This window comes from Castor canadensis, chromosome 6, assembly GCF_047511655.1.
Source record: "Castor canadensis chromosome 6, mCasCan1.hap1v2, whole genome shotgun sequence".
NCBI lineage: Eukaryota > Metazoa > Chordata > Mammalia > Rodentia > Castoridae > Castor > Castor canadensis.
In genome coordinates this window covers 24758010-24779206 of record NC_133391.1, presented here as the reverse complement: position 1 = coordinate 24779206, position 21197 = coordinate 24758010, and the positions used below count along the sequence as shown (strand labels likewise).

Here is a 21197-nt window from a genome sequence, read left to right as displayed (position 1 = left end):
AATATTTTTAATCTTCAAGGGACCTAAGATCCCCAGTTGACTCCTGAAATCATCGATAGTACCAAATCCTACATATTCTTTGCTGTGTAGTCATACCTATGATAAAGTTTCACCTATAAGCTAGTCTCAGTAAGAAATTAACAAAAATTATAATAAAAATGGAACAATTATAACAACATTCTGCAACAAAATTGCCAGCATCACTACTCTGGCACTTTGGGGCTATTATTAAGTAAAGAAAGTATTAATTGGACAATATCACTTCAAAACCATGTTGCATTGGTAACCTAGGTGGTTACTAAGTGACTAATGGGTGGGTAGCACATACAGTGTGAATACAGTGGACAGAGGGATGATTTGAGTCCAACATGGGAAGGAATGGGACAATGAGGACTCTCATCACACTACCCAGAATGATGCATAGTTTAGAACATATGAATTGTTTATTTCTGAAATTTTCCATCTAATATTTTTATAAGGCTATTGACCACAGGTTTCTGAAACTTCAGAAAGTATACCACAGCTAAGGGGGACCTACCGTAATTAATGCTAGGTAGACATTACTCAATATGTTTAACTTTTATTTTATTTTAACTTGTCCAGGCAACAAGGCCATGAAGTTGGTATTTTAATGTTGATTTTATTACCAAAATCTGACGCTCACAGTGCTTGTGTACAGAGGATTCATGAGTGACAAAATGGAAATTTGAAACCAAGTCCCTGTATATCTTATAGTATATACGAAACCTCTTGAGAGAGTGAATGCATGTATCCCTGACATGCATGGAAAAAAGCAATAAAGATTGTGTTCCCTTCAAATATGCCAACCGTGAAATTTTCAATCGATCTATTTCAAATGTACATAAATCACATTAGCACTAAATAATGTGAGACAATCATTGTGCTGTTTATTGTTTCAAATATATGAGTGGTCATGAAAATTCATTAATTAATGATTGATTATATCTTACCTTAATCAGAACTTGTTTTACTTGATTAGAGAGTGAAAACAAATATAGAAATTTAATAACTTATCTACATTGCATGAACAGTGACCGTAATGATTCTGCAGAGTCACAGAGGCACATCTCCAGATACACTGAAGATAAGCATTGATTAAAAACTAAAAACACAAAGCATGAAGAAATCAGAAATTCAATAATAAAATCAATAAATCCCTAAATTTAGTGGCTAAGGCAGATTTGTATTTATTTTCCTAAGTTTTTCTTAATGAAGAAACACCTCTTCTTTTACTTTCCAATTATAGAAGCAAATGAAGTGCTTATGTAGCCTTTAAATGGTTTTGTGTGTAAATGCTAAGACCTATGATCTTCACAAATGATAAGAAGAAAGCTGATGGGATCACATTTAATTAGATCATATTTTTCTGTTTGTGTCAGAGTAAAAAAAAAAAAAAAATATATATATATATATATATATAGTCTTGAAAAGCATGCCACCCATATGTTTTGAAAATAAATGTTTTGATGAACTTAAAAGTTGTGAATTCTATAGTGCTAAAGAAAAGCCTTCTAATAAACAAAGTTAAGTCAGGATAGCAAGCAACTAGAGCCGGTAATAAAATACAGTGAGCTTGGGTAACGCAAACATGATTTGAATTCAAGATCTACCAGTTTCTGGCAGGATACGTCTTGGAAAATTAATTCACTTCTATGAGTTTCAATTGTCCCAATCTCTAAAAAAGGAAAAGCAAACTGAATTTGCAGGGTTCTGGTGAGTATAGGAAATAATGTTAATAAAAGTCCCAGATGGCACGGCTGCTTGATTAAGAATCACTATCATTTCTGGAGGTATGGGGTGGTGTTGGTAGTAATTTTTGAGGACCTTCTAATGAGGTCAACATGAAGGCTTTAACTCTCAGAAGCATCATCTCATAACCACTGGTCATAGCCAACTTGATGACAAATGTGAAACAGTGCCATGGGAGAGGACCTGATGTGGATGTGTGGACATATTAAGACAATTTCTGTCAAGACTGTTAGGCTGTTCTCCAACTTCACTGTCCAGCTCCTGGTGAGTCAGTAGAAAGAAAATGTAAGGATGAAGTGCTTCAAATTATGGCAAAGTATTCTTAGGCATAAAAAAGCATGATTTTTAAGATATTCATGTTTTGAAACTCCCTAAAAGAATAAAAATGACAATGTTCTAAGAATACCAAAATTTCATATATCTGAAAACACAAGAACCTTTCATGGAGAAATGGGTTATTTCCTAGGGTAGCTGTGAACAATTATAATGCCCATAAAAGCTCATATTTATGTATCATAATCTTTATGTACTTATAAGCACTTCAATACTGTATAAATTTTCTTTGCAGCTTAACTCGTTATATCAAAATTTTATCTGCACTTATTTTTATAACACTCAAATGATCCCATGTATAGAAATGAAGAAAAGATGAACTGGAAGCATGGCTCAAGTGGTAGAGCACCTGCATAGCAAATGGGAGGCCTTGAGTTCAATTCCCAGTACCATAAAAAAAAAAAGAAATGAAGAGAAGAGTTGACAACTTTGAGTTTTATTTAAAATGTGTTGATGGTCAAAGTAGATCACTCTTTATCCCCCTCTTTCCCCAAAAATAGTTCCTACTTATTTTTAACACTTTAAAAGTTAATCAATGAGCCAGGTGCTGGAGCCTCCAGCCTGCAATCCTAGTTACTTGGACCTTGAGATTTGGAGGGTTGCTATTCCAGGCAAGCCCAGGAGAAAAGTTTATGAGACCCAATCTCAACCAACAGCTGGGTACAAAGGCATAGTCCTGTCACCTGAAGCTCTGAAGGAGTTTGCTGTCTGGAGGATAGCTATTCTAGGCCAGCCCAGACAGATCCCATATCAGTGGAAAAAAGCTGGGCAGGGTGGTGTGCACCTGTTATCCCAGCTACCGCAGTAAGCATAAAATAAAAGGATCGTGGTCCAGGGCAGCCTGGGCAAAGAGTGAGGTTTTATCTCCAAAATAACCAGATTTAAAAGGGCTGGAGTTGTGGCTCATGCTGTAGAGCACTTACCTAGCTAGAAGCTTAAAGCCCTGAGTTCAACCCCAGTACCACCAAAAAGAAAAAAAAAAGTTCTTCATCTACAAATTCATTCGCAGTCATTCATTTTGTTCATCTCTTTTACCTATTTATCTTAATTGTGAGCCCACCTAGATAAGAATGTCACACAAATAGTAAGTACATTTTGCAGCATTTGTGCAGTAACCAACTATAGTTAATGCCAAAGCAATTCAATCTGTCCACCCACCATGAAGCTAGCATTAAAGAAGTACTGAGAACTAAAAGTCTTCTGCCAACAAAGTCTGAAATTTGAGCTTTCCATTTTCTTGGCTGCATTTTTGGTCAACTTGCAAGAGACTACTTCCTCTCATACTGGGAAGTAATTAGGTATTTATTAAGTGTTAGTTTTGGCAAGATGTAGAATTATATCATAAATGCAGTTAAGACTCTATTCCATGCCCACACTTAACATTGGAAACAATTTTCTATCCTTCAAATTATATTCCAGAAATGCAAACTGATATATTTCCATTAAATACTCTCACAAGAAATGAGACACAGAGTGAAAAATATGTTCTTTTTCATTGTGGTGTAGGTGGATGTCATGGTGATTTTATAATAAAGTCTATCAAAAATTGAATTCTAGTTAAGCCAGAGTAACATCTTTAATAGTCTCACCCACATGGATGAGGTGAAGATCTTATGAGTAGTTGTTAACATTAGTGGTTTGTGCTCTGATGAAATAGTTTCCCTAATTGAAATGCTTCTGTAGTTCCTGTGATTTTAAGTAAAAAGTTGTATATAAATGTGATACAAATTTAATTATGTTTTACCACAATAGACATGTTCACTCACTAAAGGAATACTGTAATAAATTCTTATTCTGTAGTATATTTGCTGGAGAAATGTGTTTTTAAATTAACCAGATTTCCTTAAAAACAAACTTTAAATTTTTTTAATTTAAAAAAATTCTTGGTGCCAGGCATAGTGGTGTACACCCATAGTCCCAGTCTTAAGGAGGCTGGGACAGGAGGGTTATTTGAGCCAGGAGTTGAGAACAGCATGGATAACATATTGAAACCCAGTATTCAATAAATTTTTGAGTTTTTAAAAATTTGTTGTCAATTAAAATGGACCTTATTAGAAAATTGAACTCTTTTGAGCTGAAACTTTCAGTGACTCTTTGAATTGCCTTGTATAATTTTCATTGCAATAAAATTATTACCAGCAAATCCAAAGCCCCTAAATAATTGTAGGCTGATAATAAAGTTATTAATGAATAAATAATGGATAATGATTTATTCTACACTAATGGATAATGAATGTAAATGACAATGAAAATAATCAAAAAATTTAAATTGCAGATTTTTATTTTTATTTAGGGTATGATTCTCAACATGCATTATTTTCCTCTGGTATTTTACTATTAACTTTTTTTATTCTCCTAAAAAGAAATTAAATAAAGTATATAGTGAATCTGTATGATTTCACTCACTTTAGCCTTTTTAGTACTACTTAAAACTTGTATCTGCTAATTGTAAAGAGATGGACACACTAATTGGAATTGCACTTAAATGCAAAGATTAGCTATCATCACAGAAGGGAGATTTGGCTTAGACATTACCTGTAGAAATACTCCAACAAAATTAAAATGATGAGTACCTTCTAGAATTTTCTTCCTTAAAATATCCCACACTGTTTATTAAAATATTCAGAAGGCTTTTCTTTGATAATATAATTTAAATTTCCTCTGTTTAATAAGCAACATGGATATACAAAGTCAAGAAATACTTGGTCTTTTTCTCATTCCAAAGAAACCTTAGTGCTTATATTTAGATATAAGCTGAATAGATATTCACTTGTCTGAATAACAAGTATGTTTTTGTTCCCCTTTTCCAGAATTTTCATCAAAATTCAGAGACTTCAGCAAAAGGTAAAACATATACTCAAATATTTTTTTAAAATAAATAAACCCTTAAGTTACAGAACCCTAATAATTTGGGGTTCCAAATACCAAAACACATGGCAACAGACACAAAATATTTTCCTAGGGGAAAAATGTTATACTAAAACCCTTTTTAGTAATGAAAGTGATATTTCTGAAATGGAATAAAACTCTACATTTTCTGAACATTTATTCTGTTTTTTTATAAAATAGTAAAACTTAAGACATTTATAAAAATTAGAGAACTACTAAAAATATCTTTATAACCACTCCAAGACCTTCCACCCTTTTATGATTAGCTTTTTTATACTTTGATGGAAAACTAGCAGATGTTGGTCTGTGAAGTCACTAACTTAAAATTTAAATTCAAGCTTTATTTGAAAGACCCAGTTAATATAACAGGAAGGACAATTAAGCTCTGGAATAATTAGCATTCACAGAGGCTCTGAGCCTATAAAAGTGAAAGCTACAGAAGGCCTTTGCTTCCATAAAAAGTAGTGGGCGTGTGACCGTGGGATGGAAAGCAGAATCTGACTGTTCAAAGCAGAACTGGTTTGGAATCTCAACTCTGTCACTTCTTAACTCTGTGATCTACTACCACACTCTTTGATCCTCAGATCTGATAGTGTTTCATTGCAGGTGTGGTCAGGGCTGGTCTTGCTTGCACAGGCTGGTAGTGTTTGACACAGGAACACCCAGGCATCTTCAAGGAGACTGAGTTCAGCTAACTGCCTTGAATGTAGAGGTGATTTTGGATATCGGTTGAAAACCCCAACCTACCCTCTACACACTTAATCCTTTCTGCAAATACTTGTGTCAGAGGTATAGCTTCTGTATTCTAATTCCCATCCCTAGAAAGAAGACATTCAATTATATTTGAGCAACTCCTCACCTTCCATCACAAGTGATAATGGAGTGGCAGATGTTATGGGGAATGAAACAACTGAGTTAGTGCAAAAGTTCTGTTCTAGGTATTCAAAAAACCCTAGAACACCATGGGGAAGTAGAAGGGACCAACAGCTCTGCCCAATAGCAATGAGTCTAAGACATAGCAGGTAGAGTGAACAAGCTGGAGGCTCACGAATACAAAATTGGCCCTTTGTCTCTTTCTATTAGGAAAGTCCCTGTCGGTTGGGCTCCAGGGTTTGATGAGGCCTCTTTTAATACTGCTTTAATGCTGCTTCATTAATTGCTACTGCTGATTTTCTCTGAGAAATTTAATTAGTTTTTCCACTCTGCTTTGTCTTCCCCTAGGCTGCTTCAACAAAGGGCACAAATTTAAGAAATGTAGCAAATAAGTAAAATTTGCCTATCATAAATTTTATACAAATTTATGATTAACTAAGTGAATAATAGCATGTGTTGAACAACAATCAAAGATGTTTAATCATGGCAGAACTGCCAAGGGAGAGGACGTGGGAAGGAGCGCCAGCCTGAAGCTGGCTTCTTTCCTGAGAAGCCCACATGCCTCAGTGCTGGAACCTTGTAGATGATAGAAGGGAAAAGTTCACTCTTTGTACCATTTCCTTTTCAAAAAACTAGAAGCCAAAAATCAACTTATGTTTCTGAAACAACTTTTGGGGAAGCTGCATGTGTTTAAATAAACAACACTGCTGAGTGGTTTGACTTGACGTATGCTGGAATTGCATCACAGCAGATCTTAAAAGATAATTTCTAATAATATGCCCAGCTACCAGAGGAAAATGATGAGCTCCTCTAACAAGTCATTTTTCTTCCTCCATGACAAGTCCCTTTCTCTATCTTACATTTGTGTGCCATGAGTGTTCAGCTAATGGTAAACAAATTCCATCTAAAGACAAAAATATTTATAACCCATGTAAAAAGCATCTTCCTGGTCTGAAAATTAATTCTAAAGAGCCATAAACTCAAAGAAAAATCAGTGGAAATTACTGATCAGGATGCCAAGTTAATATATAAAGAACTTCTAATCTGTGACCAAAGGGCCAAGCTTTCACGTTTTCTACTGTTGAAGATATAAAAGCATATAGCAGTCTACGAGCAACTAAGCCAGGCTGAATTCAGAGGCACAGATGGTTAATTGGCTTCAGTTGGTAAAAGGTCATTTTAATTAAATCCTATTTAAATTTTATTATAAGAAATTTCAAAGCTATAATTGATGGCTTATGATAAATATGACCCTTCACCGATGTCCTGATCGCTATCTTTTTCTCCCCTAGGCTTTGTAGAAAAAGTGACAACTGAACTCTCCAGGTCCATCTCCCAACTAATTGGCATCTATTGTAGCAGCTTTTGTGTAGATTTTCAGCCTGCAAACCCACCTAGAAGCCTTTCCTGTGTCCATGCTGGGCTCCATTCTCACCTCAGCTTCACTGTGTATGCAGTGCACAACATTCCAGAGGCCTGGGTGCACAGGTGGGTAGTGATGAGTTTTTCACAAAAGAATTAGTTAATTTTTACATTGATTTCAATGAGAGTATTTTCCTGGTTTTATTTGCAGGAACACATAATTCATAAAAATTTTGGCAAAGACTTACCCTTAAATCACTTTTTAAAGTTCTATTTCCCATGGATATTTATTTTCCCTTTTCTTTGATTCTCTATATTAAGAATAATTGCTGTTGTCAGTAGATTATTATAGAAATATAAAATACTCATCCTATTTAGTGACTGCCCCCAAATTTTCTTCCTCATGAATGAGTTTGACTAATTCCAACTAAGAAGAGAGGGAGAGAGATGAAGGAAGGGAGAGGGAAAGAGAAGACATACACATACACAGAGATGGAAAAGATTTTAAAATACAGAGAAAAAACCCACTGATATCTATCAAGTTGTGAGTCATAGATTTTATATTAGATTCATACATTTTAAAAGTGAGAATTAGCCAAAACTATTTGACTTGAAGTAAAAATGAATCATGTTTATCCATAGAATCTCACTAGATTTTAGGTTGACTCTATTACATAGTTTCATCCTCAATAACATAGAGTAATATACAATAACCTTAAATTCCTTATGTATTATATCTAGAAAAGAATAGCAATTAAATTAATTGAAGTCAATTTCAGGCTAGTAATTTGCATTTTGGCAACTGAAAGAAATAATTTCAGTAAAAACAAATAATTTAGATTTTTATGCAAAACATAGTCAATATAGAAGGATATTTTACCTATCTATACAAAAAACTATCTTCATAACCTTTCTTTAGAAACCATAAAATGATACTTTCATTTTTCTCTTTTTTAATGTTATGATTAATTTTAAAGGTTGATGCATAATAAATTGCTGCTCTCACGGATGTTGTAATTTTCTAACCATAAATATATATTTCTTAATTTTATTTCGTATGGAAAATCTCTATAGTTAGATAAATACATGTAAAATATGTATGTAGCATTCATTTACATGCATGTGTGTTATGCAGATAGATGTGGATATACATGTTATATGTATGTATAATAAATGCATGTACACATGTAATAAATGTAAAATATATGCATGGATTTAAAATAATGGATTTATATAGACATAACCTATCTATCCAACTCTCCCTTATATATCTCTTATATAATATTTGTATGCAAAGTAAAAATAGAGTTTTTTGAACATTGTTACAGAGAGGTAAATATGTATGCATGTACATATAATTATAGATATAAAATAATGATTTTCCACAAAATTCCTTGTAATCAAAAAATAAATTAAAATTTTAATAGAATTGTGTTCTTATCATAAGTTTGCTTATGGACTTAGCTATAGACTTCTACATCACAAATTACCCCTAAACATAGTAGCACAGAACAACAAACATGATCAGCACATATTCTGAGGGTTGAGAGTCTGGGAGCAGCTTAGCTGGATGGGTCTGACTCAGGTTGTCTCATGAGTTTCAGTCAACCTGTCTACAGAGCGTCAAGCCTTACTGGTGCAGAAAAATCTGTTACAAGATCACTCAAATGCTTGTTGGCATTACTCAGTTCTTCAAAATGTGTACAGCCTCCATTCCTTGCATGAAGTTGTCACTGAGAGTCCTCAACACATAGCAATTGGTTTTCCCCAGAGTAAGTGACCAAGCAGGGAGAGAGGGAGTTCATGAGCAAGTAGACACCAGAGACAAGAGAATCAGTCTTCTATAATTCAGTCTTGGAAGGAATATACACTGCATCTGTCATATTGGTCCACTGTGGGAAATAACAATACAAAATTTGAATACCAGGAGATAGGTTGTTTGGAGGCCATCCTAGAGGCAGGTTACCACACCTGGAGAGAAACAATAAGGGGGAAACAAAGTCAAAGGTATCCTTAACAGCATAAATACTGAAAAACTGGGGAAAATAACAAAGTGATAACTTTCTATATGCTTTAAGCATAAAGATTAGATGTAATGGCAATGATTAAAGCTAATTTATTAAGGTATAGAACTCAAAAAAGTAGTCAATGGATTTAAAACTGAATTATGATTTACCCCAAGACTCTGTCTTCAGGGTAATCCCCACACGAGCTAACATAAATTTCTCATAATATAGAATAGAAATTATTTTTAACTGTATCTTCTCAACAATAAAAGTAACTTTATCTCACTCAGTGATGTGATAAACTTATCCTCATATAAATAGATATGTATATATGTTGACAATGCTCATTATCTTTTTACAAATTATTAGTTTTCCCCTGAATCACCTTTTATAGTGTCCATATGATGACGCATATGGAAGACTACAATTTTTAACATCTAATATCCAAAACATTTCCTAAATAAATAATAGATACTCAATAAAGATTGGTGAAAGGTATCCGGGTCAACTCCCTTGAATAAGGCAGTGAGTCAGACTTGGTTTGTGAGATTGTTATGGGAGATGTGGTGAGCAGGAGTACTTAGCCTAGATCATGTGATTGCTGAGGACAGACATAAACTGAATTGAAAATGATGAAGAACTAATGACTATAAAGGAAGGTAGACCAGAAGTTACTGTGGGGGCAAAAAAGATATTATATCAGAGGTGTAAACTCAGGGCTTCAGGACCTGAGGCCAGCGTCAGTAAAAGTGAGTCTGGAGCAATTAGTGGCAGCTCAAGGGTGGTTAATTAGACAACTACAAAAATCATTGTTAGTAATAACCAATAAGAGTAAATCACAGGGGCTGAAACCATGGCTCAAGCCATAGAGTATCTGCCTGGCAAAAGCAAAGCCCTGAGTTCAAATCCCAGTACCACTAAAACAAAAAAGTGAAGTGTAAAGCACAGTTACATTTTATGCAATATTTTTTTTTCAAATCACCTAAACCACTCATAAAGTACAATACCATGCTTTGTAGTTAAGTGTGTTCATCCAAAAATGACTTGACACTTCTGATTGAGCACACAAGCAAGCTGAAACTGTTTATCACCAAGAGGATGCTCTTTATGAGGAAGATTTGAATGGTTCCTGGAGGTTCTTTGTGCCAATAAACCTTGCCATCGAAAAGCACAAATGTACATCTATGCCTTTATTCATGTCATTGAAGTCTCATTTACAAACTATACTCATCATACAATCATGTTACAGAACATGCAGAAACAGGTACAATACATCTTACTGAGTACACACCAAGCATACTTTAGCATATGTACTCAGATAATGTACTCTGAATCAAAAAGCATTATGTAATACAGTCACTACACGATAATAAAATATTCGATTCTTCAAAAAATGTAACAAATATAAAAGAAAGTTGACAAAAATGCAAAGAGATGTTGGTGGGGCTACTATAATTGTGGATGATGTCAACTTTCCTCTCCTAAAAATTAATAGATTAGTGAAACAAATTTGGAGGAATATAGAAAAATAATTCAACACAACTAACGAGCTTGCTGTACCCTAAAGAAAATAGGAAATATCAAGTTAGTTTCATTCCTGGGATTCAAGGTTAGTTCAACATATCCAAATTGATGAACATAATTCATCACACAAATAGAATTAAGGACAAAAAATCATGTGATCATCTCAATAGATGAAAAAAGCCTTTGATAAAATTCAACATCCCTTCATTATAAAAGCCCTGAAGAAACCAAGAGTGGAAAGATCATATTTCAATATACAAAAATCTATATATGTCGAACTTATAGTCAGCATCATACTAAATGGAGAAAAACTGAAAGAATTTCCTCTGAAATCAGAAATGAGACAAGAATGTCCATTCCCACCACTCTTACTCAATAAAGTGCTTGAAATTTTAGCCAGAGCAATAAGGCATGAGAAAGAAATAAAGGGGATTTTAAATAGAAAAGAAACAATTCAAATTATCTCTGTAGTAGGTAATATGATTCTATACCTCAAAGACCCTAAACACCCCACCAGAAGACTTTTAAGTCTGATAAAAGAAATCTTTCAGCAAAATAGCAGAACACAAAGTTACCATAAACAAAATCAGCAATCAACAAAAATCATTAGCTTTTCTACACACCAAGAACAAACTTGCTAAGAAAGAAATCAGGAAAAGAAGTCCATTCAAAATATCTAGTAAATATATAATTAGTAAAATACATTCTAGTAATAAAAATAACTGAAGATATGGAAGACCTCTACCATGAAAACTATAGAACACTACTGAAAAAAATTGAAGTAGTCACTAGAAGATGGAAAGACCTCCCATGTTCAAGGAATCAGCAATTACAATTGTGAAAATGGTCATATTACCAAAAGCAAACTACAGGCTCAATGTAGTCCCCATCAGCACTCCAGTGATGTTCTTATCAGAACCAGAAAAAAAATCTCCTAAAATTCATATGGAAGTACAAAAAAACCCAAATAGCCAAAGCAATCCTGGACAAAAGGAATAATGCTGGAGTTATCACAATACCCAATTTCAAATTATACTACAGGGCCATACTAACAAAATCGGCATGGTACTAGCACAAAAACAAATACACAGATCAAACCAGTGGGATAGAATGAAGGACCCAGAAATAAACCCGTGCAGGCATCTGATTTTTATGACAAAAGTGCCAAAAGCATGCGCTAAATAAAACAGACTCTTTAACCAATGGTGGTGGGAAAACTGGATATCATATGCAGAAGACTAAAATGAGATGCCCATTTCTCCATGTGTACAAAAATCACCTCAAAATAGATGAAAGACTCTGATGTAAGACCCCGAACTTTGAAACTACTATGGAAAAACATAAGGGAAACAATTCAAGACACAGGCACAGGCAATGATTTCATGAAGTGGATGAAAATAGCTCAGGAAATAAGAGCAAGAATTGACAAATGGACTGCATTGAATTAAAAAGCTTCCACACAGCAAAGAAAAAAATGATCAGAGTGAAGAGACAGCCTGAAGAATGGGAGAAAAATCTTTGTCAGGTATTCCTCTGATAGGATATTAATACCCAGAATGTACAAAGAACTCAATGAACAGATAAATGAACTTTTCAAAAGATGTAGAAATAGCAAATAAATGCATAAAAAATATTCAACATCTTTAGCCATCATGGAAATATACATCAAAACTACCCCAAGAATGTGGATGGAGCTGGAGATCACCGTGTTGAGTGAAATAAACCAGCCTTAAAAGGATTTTCTGACATATGTAGATGATACCAAAAAAAAAAAAAGAAGAAGAAGAAGAAGAAAAAGAGACATGAATATAGAAAGAAGACTATTAGGGAAAAAGAAGAAGAGGATCAGAGGGAGGGAAAGGAGAATAAGAGGCTATCGAGGGACTGAATGTGATTGAAGTACATTGTTTATATGAATGCATGAAAATGTCACAGTGAAACCCATTACTTTGTACAATTAGTATACACTAATAAAAATAAAAACATTGTCTTTCCTCTCAACAGCCCCAAACCTGCCACCTCTTGCTGTCAACATTTAAATGTAAGGAACCCTCCCCCAAAGTCTGATATTAGATTCAAGTTCCAGTCTTCTCTTTTCCTCCCCAGGGGAAAGCCAGAAGTTGGAAGTTTCCCCCACTGTGTCAGTAAGAGGGACTCTGGCAAGTGAGTGGCATGGATTTTCCTACCAGCTTTGAAGTGGCTGGTTTTGCTCTAACCTGGAGTTCGGAACCTCTTCGTTGGTTCCTGATCTCCTGGAAGAAATTGGTTGGAGTCTCCATAGGGCTTCCGGTTCTGCCATTTAGCTGTCATGCCCATCATAAATTCTTAAAGTGATTTGCAAAGCACACTTTATACAAGCAAACATCACTTTATCATTTGACTTTTGGCTATAAAAACAATTAACCCATTTAGAACACTATTCCTTTTAAAGTGTTAAGCTCATTGGATCAATGCTTTTTTTTTTTTCTTTTTTCTTTTTAGCTATAAAGCATTTTCTTTTTCCTGCTGGCTTACATATGCTGGAAAGAAACTGTGCCAAGTGAGGAACTGTAGAACTATTCCAGTCAAAAAATTATTCTTTTTCTTGGTCAACTGGAATGAAATGTGAGTTTAATCTTTATTCTGAGTGGATCATTTATCTAATAAGAGTCAGCCTTTTTTTCTGTTTTAAGCAAAAGCAGTGATTTAAAAAAATAGATGTTGCCAATTGATTTGATTCAGTGGTGTGATAAATATCTTCATGCTAACAGATAACTGTTAATTCAACAGATTAAAAGTCCATTTAGAAACCTAGACATGAGTCCAAGCTACATTACTGGATTGAGAACAAAGGGAAATTGGAAAAAAGGAGAAGAGTTATTAAATCATTCACACACTGTGGAGGTCAGGAATACTCTGAATTTGAGTCACGGTTGGAGGAAGTCCACATATAGCAAACAAGAGAGAAATTGCTTGATAATATATGTAATCTCCATTTTTGTCCATATGGCCAATTACAAGTTTGTTTAAATATGCAAGTTTTTTTCCAAGAAATACCTATGTATTGTGTAAATTTCTACCTGATTTAGGAGGACTGCCTCCTGTTTCCTCTTGTAGAGATTTATTAAAGCTCCTACCTCAGCATTCTCTCCCCAATCAAGCCCTCTCCTTGTTGAGACTCTCAAGGGCTTATAGGCTCATGCATGGCTTTTTCAAGGTTCCTGCTTCTTTTCCATGCCACTCCTATGACACTATTCCACTGGTTTGCTCTCAGTCATCTCTCGGTGATTCCTATTGCTTAAGTGAGATATCCTTCACATCTCAAGCAAAGGGAAATTCCCTATCCTAGTCTCCCTCAGCTCTTCCAAAAGGTCTAGCTTTCTTGGAAGATAATTTGACTTACAGTATTATGCTTTGCCATTGAAAAATATGTATCAGAGTTTCTAAGACTCAGAAGGTGGTGTTAGCACCATCTGCCCTACTCAAGTGGCACCAGATTCAATGGAGACTGTGTATTTAGACATGGCTCTTGACCTCCAATTCTCACATACGTCAGGGGAGCTCCCATCTCAAAGCATATCCTCCTTATTATAGGGCTCTTACAAGCTCCATCTCCCCTTCTTTGCTTAAGGTTCTTAATTCCTTTGACCTTTCCATTATACTATACCTTACTCTTTTACAGACTGTGTTGTTCTTATGAAATTTTTCAATGACTCTCTAGTTCTTCTAGGGTACAGTACAAATCATTCAGCATAGAGCACAAGGCTTTCTGTGATTTCATCCCTACCTATTTCTGTACCTTCATTTTTAGAATTAGCTCCACTCCCAGAATCCAATCTGCTTATTCTACTGTGAACTCAGAAATCTTACCTCCACTAGGGGTCCTCCATGTGCCAGGAACAGAGGGCTTCCACTTATGCACCTGCCAGGACCTAATTAACTTCCACTTCCTCTACGAACCCTTCCTGCATCATTAAATAAAACTGCCCACCTTTTCTTTTGTTGTTGGTCCGAACTCTGCTCTGGAATGGGAACTTGTGGGATGTGTTTGTTTATATTTCTGTCCGGTTCTAATTCATGCTAGACTGTTTTTAAAAAATAATCACTCTACATCAGCTAACACAGCACGAGACAGGGTAAGTGTTACGAAATTCAAATTAATGAATTTTGTATAGAAAATGACTCCTTAAATGCTATTAACCAATTCAATCATTAAAATTATTTTTTTCAATTTAAGCAAAAATTTTTTCTGGTTATTTCCAAAAGTGAAATTAATTTTCAATTCACAGATTCATGCCATCAAGTGGACAATGCTAGAAAAAATCTAATTCTAAAAAATCCATTTCATGGAAAAAACAAAATAAATTGAAAATCATTAGTATTTTAGAAAACTTATATCAATATTTTTTACCTTAAGACTGCTCAAATATTATTTTTCCCATGATTCTTTCATTCCAATAGTTATTTCAAATTAGAATTATTCTTCATTTCCATTAAACATATTTGCTTACCATTTTGCTAGGTGTCTATAACATTTGTATATATTTTGTTGACATGTACTCAATACATAATAGTTAAAAGTGCAATTCATTGCTAGACTGTGAATTTAAAGGCAAACTTACTCCGGTTTTAGGAAAACTCTCATTCATATAGAAGAAAAAAATTTTATTATTCATTTATTCACATGTGCATACATTGTTTGGGTCATTTCTCCCCCCCCCCCCCCGCCACTTCTCCTTCCCTCCTCCCTCGCTTCCAGGCAGAACCTATTCTGCGCTTTTCTCCAGTTCCGTTGAAGAGTAGAAGTAAGCAATAATAAGAAAGACATAGCATTTTTGCTAGCTGAGATAAGGACAGCTGTACAGAGATTCCTAGCATTGCTTTCATGTACAAATGTGTTACAACCCAAGTTGATTCATCTCTAACTGATCTTTATACTGGTTCCTGATCCCCTTCTCGTGTTGACCTCTGTCACTTTAAGGTTTATGTACTAATTTCTCTGGAGTGGAGACACCAAATGCTTCATGTTTTGGGTTTTCTGTCTAACCCCATACATCCCATATATGTTCTCAACTTGTCATGTAACCCAAGTCCTACAACAGTGCTGTATTTGCCCTAGATCTAAAGACTGCATATGAGGGAGATCATACGATTTTTGGTCTTCTGAATCTGGCTAACTTCCCTCAGAATCATGTTCTCCAGTTCCATCCATTTACTTGCAAAAGATAAGATTTCATTCTTCTTCATGGCTGAGTAAAATTCCATTGTGTATAAATACTACATTTTCTTGATCCATTCATCAGTAATAGGGCATCTTGGTTGTTTCCATTACTTGGCTATTGTGAATAGCGCTGCAATAAACATGAGTGTGCAGGTGCCTTTGGAGTAACCTGCGTCGCATTCCTTTGGGTATACCCCCAGGAGTGGGATTGCTGGATCGTATGACATATCTAGGTTTAGATTTTTAAGAAGCCTCCAAATTTTTTTCCAGACTGGCTGCACCAGCTTGCATTCCCACTAGCAGTGTATGAGGGTTCCTTTTTCCTTGCATCCTCACCAACACATGTTGCTGGTGTTTTTGATGCTGGCTGTTCTAACAGGGGTGAGGTGGAATCTTAGTGTTGTTTTGATTTGCATTTCCTTTATGGCTAGAGATGGTGAGCATTTTTTCATGCATTTTTTTGGCCATTGGAATTTCTTCTTTTGAGAAAGTTCTGTTTAGTTCAGTCGCCCATTTCTTAATAAGTTCATTGATTTTGGGAGAGTTTAGTTTCTTAAGTTCCCTGTATATTCTAGTTATTAGTCCTTTGTCTGATATGTAGCTAGCAAATATTTTCTCCCACTCTTTTTGTGGTCTCTTTAATTTAGAGACCATTTATTTTTTGTCCAGAAGCTTTTTAATTTTATGAAGTCCCATTTGTCCATTCTTTCTCTTAGTTGCTGGGCTGCTGGGGTTCTATTGAGAAAGTCCTTGCCCATACCTATTAGTTCCAGAGTGTTTCCTGTTCTTTCCTGTACTAACTTCAGAGTTTTGGGTCTGATATTAAGGTCCTTGATTCTCTTTAAGTTGAAACTAATACAGGGTGATAGACATGGATCTAGTTTCAGTTTCTTACTGATGGGTAACCACTTTTCCCAACAACATTTGTTGAAGAGGCTGTCTTTTCTCCATTGTATATTTTTGGCCCCTTTGTCAAAAATGAGGTGGGTATAGTTGTGTAGATTCATATCCAGGTCCTCTATTCTGCTCCACTGGTCTTCATGTCTGTTTTTGTGCTAGTACCTTGCTGTTTTTATTGCTATTGCTTTGTAATGTAGTTTGAAGTCAGGTATTGTGATACTGCCAGCATTGCTCTTTTTGCTGAGTATTGCCTTGGCTATTCACAGTTTCTTGTGTTTCCAAATGAACTTTAGAGTAGATTTTTCAATCTCTGTGATGAAAGTCATTGGGATTTTGATGGGTATTGCATTAAACATGTAGATTGCTTTTGGTAGGATAGCCATTTTTCCTATGTTGATTCTACCAATCCATAAGCATGGGAGATCTTTCTACCTTTTGTAGTTTTCATTGGTCTCTTTCTTCAGGGGTTTGTATTTCTCCTTGTAGAGGTCATTCACATCCTTTGTTAAGTTTACTCCTAGGTATTTGATTTTTTTGAGGCTATTGTAAATGGAATTATTTCCATGTATTCCTTCTCAGTTTGTTAATTGTTGGTGTATAGAAAAGCTAGTGATTTTTGTAAGTTGATTTTGTATCCTGCCACCTTGCTGTACCTGTTTATGGTGTCTAAGAGTTTTTGGGTAGAATTTTTTGGGTCTTTAAGGTATAGAATCATATATCTGCAAATAGGGATATTTTGACAGTTTCTTTACCTATTTGTATTCTTTTTATTTTTTTTAGAAGAAAGGTTTTAGTGATTACTCATTGTTAAATAGTATACTAAAGCAAGCATGTGGTTAAAATTAGGTCTGTACCTGTTCCTTGGATAAAAAGAAGCAATTTGAGTCCATTTACCAAATCATCTCATTAAGTGTTCCTCTTCCTTTTCTGTCTAAATGATTCATTCCTTTGACTTTTTAGGTAGCCAGGTAGAAGTCTAAAAAATGATTTTCCAGTGAACGTGAGTCTATTCTGGCTTTTAAAATCCATACATATGCAAAAGATGAGCAAATAGTTATTTAGAAAGCATATCTTCTTTCCTCAGAAGGATTTATTTTGATTAATAGGAAGGAAAAACTAGAGACTGCAGTAACTACCAACTGCAGTTTGTCTAATTTTTGTCATTCTCAATATGAAAAGCTCACTAACAAGTGAAGTTATACATGAAGAAGTCAGGCATCATGGAAACAAAAGAACATTCTAGATCATATAAGAAATAAATTGAAATTACAGTTTCCATACCAGCAAAGAAATATGAAAACCTAATAGAAAGTCAATTATAAGTAAAAGAAAGAATTTTCAAGAAATTACCAGTCTTTATAATATCATCATTTTGTGTCACATTGCACAGCTTCTTTTAAGCTAAGAAATATGTCCACTTTATCTTGAATGAATATTATGAGAATGAAAGAAAAGAATTTTAGTTTTAGACACCTAAATATGAAGCATCTTATTACTTCAATAAATCTCAATTTTTCCATCTTTAAAAATAGAAGATTTCCTTCACTATAGTCTGTTCTTTAGTTCCCTATCTTACTTTTAGCTAGAATGGCATTTTGTCTGTCTACAAGGGAATATATTTTTAGAAATATGAGCCTTAAATGCACAATTGACTAAGATAAATTGTTGCACAACTAATCGAATAAATGAATATATTGATGACATACAGTTTACCATTTGTCCCCTATTGTGTTATGTAAAATGTTTTATAGGGAAAAATAAGGCTTAGAAAGTCTAAATAAATAAGATGAGGCACTTATTTAGTCAGTAGGGCCAATTTTTAAGCATGTATGCATCCAAATCCAGAACTCAGACTCATTCTTTCCACGTGTAGCTTATATATTAACATCTCACAACTATTGCCTCAATGATATCATGCCTTTAGTTGTACACATTATTTCTTCCCTAACTTCTTCTTTGGTCTCTGCTGCCTATCAGTAAATTTTTCTGCTATATCATAATATAGAAGCTATAATTCACCTTTAATTCCTCATTGTCCAATTCTACTATGCTGCCAGTAAAGTATCAATTATACATTTTACCTATAAAATAACTCTCTTGTTTTTCCTCTTGTTAACGGCTCTATTATCACCCAAACATGGACCTTCATCTCCGAGAATCCCATATTGTACAGAAGGATGTATACTATCTCAAAATCAGTTAGGGTCACTGGGCTGAATTAACTTTCCTTTATTGCCAAGGCTGGATGCTGCTTAGTAACTGAAAGAAGTGGGTCACTAATATTTCATTTGAAACCTGAGTAAGGGCTGCTTCCTGGTACCCAGATTAGAAAGTCAACTACTAGTGCGAGAACATGCTCCATATTACCTGAGCCCTCAGCAGAGCAAATCTCAGTCAACACCTTCCAATTGAACAACAGGCTTTGATCATCATCTGTCCTCTAATAATCACCAGCTAACCAATGAATTGGACATCAAAGTCCAGTTAGGGTTTACAAGTACAGTGGATTATGTTCAGACTCATACCTAACACATCAGGTTCCATCCAATACAATTGATTCAGTTGTCTTCTAGTTACTTTCCTCTTCCTTCTTCCCATTCCTTGATGGTTTAGCTCCTCCAACACTCTGACACTTCCACTATTGGCCAGTGTTTATTCCAATTTTCCTATTTTTCCATAATATTTTTATCTCCTAGTAAACATATTCTCCTATCTCAGCATCCTGAAAAATATTTCTTCTAGCTCCTTATCTCATAAATAATTCTCCCTAAACACCCAGCATCTCTTGAAACTCTCATTAAAAAAAACACTAAAACTAAAAGTAATCATTTTACACAACCAAAATGATTTCAGAAGGAAAAAACAAAGGGTCTGCTCACTAGGTAGATCTGGGATCACAATCTTCACTTCCTGTCAAAAGTTTCTTCTCACCCCATATACCATCCCAATCATGAACATCATTACATTTCACTTACAAACTTCTAGACACTCCCTATATATAAGATGGCTTCAACATCCAAACTCAAGTTTTTCCTCACTGTTAATAATTCTAACACTATCAGGTTTCATCCAGTGTAATTTTCTAGGTCTTTAGCCACACTTTTGTACCAGTATCTACAATCCATCCAGGATCTGAGACCTGAGCACCTTAGCCTTAGCATATCCAGTAAATGTATATGCATTGTATTTCAGTGATTATCCCTCAAATTCCCAGATCTCATCATTTCCCAGGACAGTCCAAATTTAACTTATAAACAACCCTTTATACAAATTAGCCATTTCTTTCACATAGTGAAAAGCTCAGATTTCTTTGCTAGACTTGAAGAGTTCATAAGAATCTTAACATCTACTGATCCATCTACTTGTACCCTCCGCAATTTCTCCTTTCAACCTGGTCCCATCTTTTCTACTATCCACAGTGAGCCACTCAACATTTCTTATATGTCTAATTGTTTAATGCACACATTCCCTTTGTCTGTACATTTTTCTCTTCTTAAACTATTCTTTTCCAAATGTCCATATAATTATAGCCAGCCCACTTACTCTTTAAGACCCATTTCTAGATATTTCCCTCTTTCTCCAGATCCTTAAGACAAATTCTGTCATTCTTTCTGATGTGCTTACAAGAATTTGGGGTAAACACTCAAATCATTATAATTTTTAAAAATTAACTTACATGTCAAAATTTTTAGGATTATATTTCTCATTGTTGAGTAAAAAGCCTCATTTTTCTGCATATGTCTTTTATATTACCATTTTTATAAAGTTAAACAAAAAATTCAAGAGGATACCTCAATTCAAATAGTTAAATAATTTTTCCCAAACCATTACAAGAAGATAGTTATGAAAATATTATAATTGGATAGATAACTTACTTTGTTCTTTGATTTTTCAGGATTACTTTTCCTCTTGAAATAAAATCACTTCCAAGGGAATCCATGCTCATGGTAAAATTGTTTGGGATTGACTGTGAAACTAGAAATGCACACATATTGGCCTGGACCTGTCTTCCATTATTTCCAAAAGAGTAAGTATTTCATTTGTGATCAATAAATCTCCCATTTTGATGAAGCCTTCTTAGAACTAAATATTCTTCAGTGTGTGGCATAATGAGAAAATCAAGAAGACATTTTATTCTAAAATTGAGTGGGTCAATGTAAACCATGACTATTGGAAGTAGAACTGAAAAGCAAAGCTGTAGAAATGGCTTTAGAGGCAGGTGTTGCACTCAACCTGTCAGTGAGGTCACTCACAATGAAGAGGTATTGGCATTGTCAATCTCTACTGCTTCTTCTTCAACCAGCCCGTTTCTCCAGAATTAGAAATTCAAAATGACTTGA

General features: G+C 34.7%; 1 protein-coding gene across 1 annotated transcript in view; it reads left to right on the top strand.

The window, feature by feature from the left end:
* The first annotated feature begins 7344 nt into the window (after nt 1-7344).
* The window catches only part of Pik3c2g (phosphatidylinositol-4-phosphate 3-kinase catalytic subunit type 2 gamma), a 271944-nt gene continuing 258091 nt past the window's right edge, over nt 7345-21197 (top strand). Inside the window, exons 1-3 of the mRNA XM_074075977.1 lie at nt 7345-7353; nt 13239-13361; nt 20753-20884. Coding sequence (XP_073932078.1) covers nt 13360-13361; nt 20753-20884 — 134 coding nt within the window. The 5' untranslated portion in view covers nt 7345-7353; nt 13239-13359. The remainder of the gene's footprint in view (nt 7354-13238; nt 13362-20752; nt 20885-21197) is intronic.